This window comes from Arachis stenosperma, chromosome 6 (assembly GCF_014773155.1).
Source record: "Arachis stenosperma cultivar V10309 chromosome 6, arast.V10309.gnm1.PFL2, whole genome shotgun sequence".
Lineage (NCBI taxonomy): Eukaryota > Viridiplantae > Streptophyta > Magnoliopsida > Fabales > Fabaceae > Arachis > Arachis stenosperma.
Window position 1 is genome coordinate 4,405,064 of NC_080382.1, and position 8,904 is coordinate 4,413,967.

Consider the following 8,904-nt stretch of genomic DNA (forward strand, 5'->3'; position numbering starts at 1 on the left):
GAAAAGAGAGTAATTCCACACCATTAAAAACATCATTGATGACTACAAATCACAAAAATTGCTGTCCCCTAACACTCCTCTCATTTAAACATTTAATTTTATACTCTTTGTCAATACATTAAAATTAAATTAAATTTTTGGCATCCTATGTTAGCCGAAGGCGGGAAAGTGCAATCGTGCACAACCTATAAGACAAACAACATAAACAGAAATATGACTTTATTATTAGATGTCATGTCAATTTACAGATTCCCTGATTTCATTGCAATTCCTCATTCTACAATAATAATTTATTTATGATAATCTTTTACCACTTTTTTACATAATCAAAATGTTGGACGATGGTAACGTAAAGTAATGTGAATGTTACAATTTTTGAAAGAAAGAAAAGGATAAAGGAAACAAGAAACAATGCAGTAATGCTTGATCCAAGAAAAAACATTTGACATGTCTGAATACACGTGGCTTGCCCAACGAGGAAGCTTGTATCTTTTTCTTTTTCCTTTTTCCTTTTTTAATATAATAATTTGCAAAAGAACTCAACACCAACACCATGTATCAATGTAAGTTTCTGATCTTATTCCTTCTACTATGTTACTAAAACAATCTCTCCATGTTTATCTATTGATCAAACTTACATCCGCAACAACCTTCTAAGGTAATCTTTGAATTCTTGTTTGGGGTGCTATGATGTAGCAATTTGACAATAATGGCCCAAAGTATTAACTTGCAGCCATCGTTATTGACTGATCCGCAGCAAAGATATGCTCTTCATGAACTTGACAATTGGGAGCTGGACTCCTCAAAAGTGCAAGTGGATGATGCTTTCTTAAATCATATACATCTGATTTTTGTAATCATCTCATTTCTCAGGCTATATGAATTATGAAGGACTGGAAAAAAAAATAGTAATCACAATAATATATTCCAAGTTGATCTGGATATAACTATGTACTGTTATGGCCTATCTATTCATAGCATTACTACTCAGGAGCAAGAGTGTACATGCGCATGTTCACATACTTGTGTTAGAACAAAGAAGATTTCGTTCATGATTTAAGAGATAAGCAAGTCAAAACAAAACATATTTATGCTAAAAAGAGTAAGATCAAAATGCAGTACCCAGTAAGAGAAAGAAACACTGAGAAAGAATGGCTATCATAGGACAGTTCGGTGCACAAGCATCCCACGTTAAAGCAGGGTCTAGGAAAAGGACGCACCCAAACGGTGTAATGTAAGTAGTCTAACCCGATAACTAAATCAGTGGCAGTTACCACGCCTTGAACCCGTGACCTTAAGGTCACACGAAGACAACTCAACCATTGCTCGAAGGCTCTCCTTTGAAGGAATGGCTATCATAGTGGTATAATTTTTTACCCACACAGATGCTATGTCAAGGTTGATGTTCTTCAAAGAAAATAATCACATTACTAAGTAGTAAGTTTCTTCCTGGTGCATAATTTGCATTAAGTGAATCATACACAGAGAAGCTAATGGTACTAAAAAGAGAGAAATATCATCAGAGTGGTCTAGTGACATACTTGAAAAGTTAACTCAGCATACAAATATAATTGGACAGTATCTCATACACAATTTGTTAACTATTATCAAGCATCAAAGCAAGCAATTCTATCAAGGGAAGGGATATTGATATCCAATTCCAGTGCATTGGTTATTAGATCAGCAAGAAAGAAAGAGAGAAGATTATAGAGAATTTATTCCATTTCACTAATCTTTCTCAATCTTACTCCCCGACCTTGGCTCCCCTATACTTACTACACTTATGGCTAATAAGGTTTCTTCCAAAAGCACCAGCTTGCAGTGCCACTTTTACATAATCAAATGAATTGGCAACACTAACAGTTAAAATATTTGGCAAACTCAACAAGATATAATAGGTATACACTAAAGTAAAAGAGAATAGGAATGCACTTGAATAGCACAAGAAAAAGAACCACAACATTTTAGTTTCAGCAAAATAGATCATAAAATCAACACTTTGAAGACGAATATACAGCCAATTGGAATAAAAAATGGCTTCCGATCAGTTCAAATAGCTCAGCTAACTTGAGGGTATGAGTTTGACAAGGGAAATGAGACAGGAAAGAGGACTCATTTATAGCCAACTATATTTCAATCACATGTTTGATAAATCAAAACTCACTAAAATGGTCTCTGTTAGTATCAATGACGGATTCCTGCATCTCTCTACACATTCTTCCAAGCATGTAAAATAAGCGAGAAGCCAACACCTTGCGATTTGGTATCAGAAAACCTCTGAGAGAAAGACAAGTGCAACAGATTTGCATCAGAAAGAGGTTGAGCAGGCCACATCTTATCAGTAGATAGGCATGTTCTGAACATAAAGACAGCATCTCCGAGATATGGATTGAAGAGCCAATTATACACATCCCAGAGAACTTCCACTGCAAGGCCATCTACCAGGATAGTATGATTTCCCCGGAACTTCCATCTCAGATGCTTCACTTGCATCACTGTTTTGCTGTCGATGCGAATCATAAGTGACGGTTCACTAATACTTGTGTCACATTCAATCACAAGGTCATGAACTTGACCATTATTGCAAAACACGGCCTTGGTACCATACAACTTCTTACCAAAAACATGTTCTTTCTTGGCAACCAAAACTGCATTGTAGTACAATGGACCAACATTCGTCTTCTTAAAAGCTTCTTTCCTCAAATCCCCCAGAAGGAGAACCATTTGCCGATCTGCAACAACTCCTACATAAAATCCCTCCAATGGCTCAGGCCCGGAGCCAAATTTCGCCGAAGAGAGGTCCCAATATACATCAATTTTACACGAATAAGCCTCGAGGCTCTTGCAACCTTTTCTCTTGGAGAACACCCACGGTTTGATGTCCACCTTACAAAGACACTGATTTGTAGAGTCATCGATCCCGACACTGAGGCAATGCCCCATCAAATTCTTACTCCACGTGACAGTAACCACACAGGACTGGCTTCGAATCTGGCATTGATAAGAACTGGAAACTAGATTCTGAGCGTTCTTACTGGAGCTTGAAGATGAAGAATCTGCAACTTGAACTCCATTTTCACCAAAACAAGAAGGGAAATCCTTCATTTTGTTCTTGCAAAAGTGAACCCCAATTCAATCCAACTACCAAGACTCCTTTTTCTTTTTCTTTTTTTCTTTTAGGCTTTTCACCAAACAGATGGTGCCCAGTTTTCCGGCGTAAGAGTAATTAACACAAAACGAACTTGAGATTGAACCTTACCTGAACTTGGTCAGAGACAGCAAAACCAGCAAAACCCATCTCAGAAATCGTTGGCAAAAATGCTCCTGGGGCTTTGATTTGAAATTTAGATTGGGGCGTTGCCATGTTAGAGTTAAGAACCCATGAATCGAAATTAAGGGAGAATCAAACAATTTTGTAGAATGTAGGGAGTGAAAAACAGCTTAGAGAGAAGAAGCAGACAAAAAAGCAAACTTCTTTCACTATCAATGCTACTAAAGATCGAAAATTTTTCAAAAGGGAAAACAACCCCCAAAAGCCACAAAAAAAAAAATGAAAACGGAACAGAGGATATCAAAATTGCAAACCGACCTCAGAAACAAGGGAGGTCGACACAGAAGATGGGGGAAAAGAGAGAGAGAAGGAAAATTAACTGGGTTTTGTTGTAGATGTCGCTCTCTACATTGATTGAAGGAATGTGAACTGAGAAAAAAGAAAAATGAAACTATATTTTTTTTTTCACTTTTTTATTTTTTATTTTTGCGTGGGTTTGTGACTGTGTGAGGTTGCCTTTTACCTGGTGAAGAAAGAAAGTTGAAGTGAGAGTTGAGAGAGTGAGTCTTCTGTTTACTTCACATGAGCCATCATCATCTTTCATGGAAAATTCCAAATGGACATTATGATATTGTTGTGATGATGACAGGAAATATTATAGAGTAAAAAAAAAATATTTTTACACTAATATTTTAAGAGTTAAATTATTATTTCTAATATAAAACTTAAAAACTCTGATAAATTTAACCATGATTGAATGAAATTAGTTTTTTTTTTATCGAAAATAAGAAAATTTGAACTCGCAATCCTTTAAGTGAATATTGAGAGATTATGTCATTTGAGATATAGTTCGTTGGCCGAACAAAATTAGTTTTATACCTATAAAAAATATTAATTTTATTTATGTATAAATGTGTTAATATTTTTAATTTTTATAAATATGATAATTTTTTGTCTTTTATAAATATAAAATTATTTTTGTTTATTTATAAATAAATTTTTAATATTTTAATATTTTCTGAATAAAAATAATAATTTATTTTACTTTTAAAAATTAATATTTTTTTACTACAGTTATAATATAGATATAATTTTAACACATTACATTTATGATACAAATAAACTTTACCAATTACAACCAACAAAAATTCACTTCTTTATAAGCCTCACCCGATCTTTTTGTCAGTGTGATTAGACTAAATTTTGGGTAGGTTGTTTGAAAATTCTTTAAATTTAATTTTTATAGGAATTGAATTTAGTTTCACTGTTTTGAAATAAAAATAATTAAATTAGTTTAGATAAATTTTAATTTAAATTTATTTTTTTAAAATTAATTTGACCTAAATAGATTTAATTTAGAATTTCATTTCAATAGTATTTAATTTAAAATTTAAAATATTTAAAATATTTTTATAATTTATTTTTAAAAAAATTTTTTCACTCATATTTTTTTAATATTTTTAACTTTGCAACACACTCTCTCTTCTCTTATCATTTTTATTTTCTTTATTTTCTTTTTTTTTTTAAATCACTTAATACAATATATATACTATATAGATCTAAAAAAATTATCAATACTTCAAAATATTTTAAGTGAAATTGTGTCCATCATGATATTAGCAAAAAGTAACATAATTTTATTTTATTTTAATATAAATTAGTTGCTATAATTTATCGTTAATAACTAATTTTTTTTATTTGTTATGTCATTAGACCACTCAACAAATTAATTTTTGATAGTTTATGTTTGTTTTCTGTTATTGATTTGTTGTTGGAATCAAGTCATCAACCATAAAGAATTATTTAAAATTTTGATTAATAATAATATTTTTTAAATTTAATATTTTTAGATTAATCTAATTTTTATTTTTTTAAAAAGAGATGAATAAATTTTAATTAAAAAAAGTTAAAAATATAATTTTTTAATTATTTTATGTAATTTAATATATAAATATATTTATTATTTAAATATAATATTATATTAATAAAAAAATAAAATTATTTATTTTAAAATTTTAATTTATTTAATAAATATTTTAAACACTAAAATTTAATTTAATTTTATAATTTTATTAATTTATTTTAAATATTAAAATTCAATTTAATAAGGTTGAAAATTTTTAAATAGACTATTAAAGTTAGGGTAAAAAACCATAATAAGCCAACTGGCTCAGAAAATTACGTAAATACGCCAAAGCAAAAATCGTTACAGCAATAAGCCAGATCGTATTTTTATATAATTCGAACCAGGTTGGTTCGAACTCTATTAGTTAGTAAATCGAACCAGGTTGGTTCGAATTATGGTTTTTTTTTTGTTAGTAATTCGAACCAGCCTGGTTCGAATTAGTAATGAAGGTAATTCGAACCAACCTGGTTCGAATTATAGAGAGAGAATGTCTGCATGTAATTCGAACCAGACTGGTTCGAATTACACCAATCATAGTTCGAACCAGGCCGGTTCGAACTATGTGTGAGACTGACTAAGCCGTGTATCTATGGACGAGGCATATCCGAATCAGCCAAAGAGATGCGGCCTATGTCGCCAACCCGGACACAGTTCAATAAGAGAAAATAAACGCTAAACTGTTTCAAGATTCATTGATCATACAGAATGAATGTCCCAGAACACAAGTTAAAAAAAAAACATAGATAAACAGACTATAACATAACAAAAAAAGTACAAACCTGGTTCATACATGATTGAACTTTAAAGAAAAAAATACATAATTAAAAAAGCCATATTCATTACTACTCGCAACAATCAAACTAAAAGTCATGTGCACTAATGTAAATAATACTGACACTAACAACATGGGATATAATCTAAATAACTCTAAGACTAGCAAGATGGGCACTAATGTAGATAATGCTAACACTAACAACATGCATACTAACGGTGTCCTGTCTCAGACGAGCCTCCAACCTGTGGGCAACTACGTCGCGTGTGTCCGGGTTGGCGACATAGGCCGCACCTCTTTGGCCGATTCGGATCCGCCTCGTCCATATTCGTCCGTATCCTAGTGGATCTAGGACGACCCTCTCTGGCACGCCTCATTGCAGGGTCTGGAATCACCGTGGGCCCGTCGTAAGGTGGCCAGAAGCCCTCCGGGATGGGAGGTGTGAATCCCATCCGATACACATTGAAGACCGAGCTAATCTGATAGACGCTGTGAACGTAAGAGGTCCAGGTGACCCGTGAGTATGCACAGCACGCAAGTGCGTGCTGACACGGGAAATGAAGAGCCTGGAAGTACCCGCAGTCACATGTCCGAGAGGCAAGTGATACTCTGTAAGTACCCAAGGAGAAAGAACCAGTCGGAGTAGTCTCTGCTACAGTGAACTCGGAGTTATCCCGGTCATACAGCGTCACCGTGAAGCACCTGGCCGTCTTCATGTTGGCCTCAATACACTTCACCAAATGCTGACTGAATTGTTGTCCTGTTCCCATCTGGGCCTCAGCCTCTCTCCCCTTGCGAACAAACAGTTCCGCAAGCCTACAATATGTTGCCTTCACCAGGGATGATACAGGGAGATTTCTGACCCCCTTCAGGATAGAGTTCACACACTCGGAGATGTTCGTCGTCATGTGACCGAATCTCCGCCCCTCATCACGATGCTGAGTCCACAACGAGTAATCAATCCGGTTCGCCCAGTCACACATCGCCGGATCTTCAGATCGCAGGATATCAAACCAGTAATCAAATTCAACCTCGGTCTTCGCATACGCCGCGTTCACTAGTAGCCTCCTAGCGTCTTTGCCCTTGAAGGTTAGGGCAAAATTAGCCGCTACGTGTCGTATGCAGAATGCACGGTACGCAGATGGCGGTAGCCAACCGCCGTCAGGGGCCTCAAGCGCAGCCTTGATGCCGTTGTGCCTGTCCGATATAACCAGCAGACCGGGCTGCGGGGTCACGTGCTGTCGAAGGTGTGAGAGAAAGAATGTCCAGGATTCCGCATTCTCACCCTCTACTAGTGCGAATGCCACAGGTAGAATGTTGGAGTTCCCATCCTGTGCAATCGCGATGAGCAACGTTCCCCCATACTTCCCATACAAATGTGTGCCGTCAATGCTGATTAGCGGCTTGCAATGACGGAATGCCTCGATGCAGGGCGGGAAAGTCCAGAAAAGTCTGTGGAAGTACGCTTGAGATTCGTCCACCTGTCCTCCAACTCGAACCGGGCTCGTCTTCAGGACCACAACACTCCCAGGCATCGTCAGCTGGACACCCAAGACCCACCTAGGCAGGTCGTTGTAGGACTCATCCCAGTCACCGTATATGAGGGCAATAGATTTCTGCTTCGCCATCCAAACCCTCCGGTAAGTCGGCCTAAAACCAAAGTGCGCTGCCGTGGCGTTCAGGAGCACCTTGATGCTCACGGGTGCATCGGCCCTAACCATTGGCATAATGAAAGCCGAAATCACATGATAATCCAAACTCCTGTGGTCACTAGAGATGGATGTGGCCAGGCAAGTGTGAGGTCCATTGTACCGTTTGACCTCCCAGATGCCCTTGCGCTTCCGGAGACTCAGTCGAATCAACCATGTGCACCCATTCCCAAACTCGGAACACTTGCCCACATACCGGCGGTGATCGGACTCCACCACCTTGTACTGTACCCCTCGCCGGATGCTGTAAGTCTTCACACTTAAAAGGGCCTCATCTTTATCCTGGAATTGCTGACCAACCTGGAACTCTGTCAGACCGGTACTCCCTTCCGCATCTCTAGCTCCGAATCCAACAGCGTGCCCTAAAACCCCCTCATATCTCATGGCGTCCAAGTCCAATGAGGAAAAATGTGGTGGATACTGCTGTGTGCCAGAGCTAGAACCACCTACCTCCAATGCAGGCCCAGTCGCTCCAATATCATCAGCGCTATCATCGTCAATCATATCCGGCTCGACGTCATCCTCGTCTTCATCGTCCAAAAAACCGTCTCCTACGCCAACAGGTGCAACTCCCACTAAAGCATTCGGCAAATTTTCCCTTTCCACTACCTCGTCGCCTTCGGTGGCATTGAGGTCAACAGCGAAAGATGGGGAGGCGACATGTTGGACCACTGGTTCGTACACAGGGACGGACGAGGAAGCAACGGCAGGCCGGGAACTAGAACCTGCTGCATTCGCTATAGTGTTCGTATTCCTGTTTGAACCGCCGGAGCTGGATACAACATCAACCAGCCGGGCCAACAACTCCGGTGTCCTCACCTCCGGAAACTGCCGCCGACAGAGAAACATTACTTGTAAGTCCGCATCATTATTAATCGTGAAGCAATCATACTTCACCGTATTCTGTAGCACCGTGACTGGAATGCGATAGAAAAACTTCTTTACCCGCTTCGCACCCTCCAGACCAAGCTTCATTAGTACAGCGCTAACAAGGTCATCGTAACTCGTCGTAGATGTTATGACAATACATAGAGGATTCTTATCTGTGAACTTTACTCCGGAACGAGTTTTTCTATTAACAGATCCTCTGTGGTGCACCAAAACAACAAAACTCTCCTCACTAGCCATCCTACTCCCTCTAATGAGAGTAACTCACGTTTGGAACCATATATATACAGTCAGTCTCACACATAGTTCGAACCGGCCTGGTTCGAACTATGATTGGTGTAATTCGAACCAGCCTGGT

The 8,904-nt window shown here is 37.8% G+C and overlaps 1 protein-coding gene and 1 pseudogene across 1 annotated transcript; both read right to left on the reverse strand.

The window, feature by feature from the left end:
• Positions 1-1,911: 1,911 nt before the first annotated feature.
• LOC130932964 (uncharacterized) lies at positions 1,912-3,721 on the reverse strand. Its single transcript, XM_057862439.1, has one exon. It carries the CDS (start codon positions 3,103-3,105, stop codon positions 2,209-2,211), a length of 897 nt encoding a protein of 298 aa, XP_057718422.1. The 5' UTR covers positions 3,106-3,721; the 3' UTR covers positions 1,912-2,208.
• A 123-nt stretch (positions 3,722-3,844) lies between these two features.
• Positions 3,845-8,904, reverse strand: LOC130933513 (uncharacterized; annotated as a pseudogene).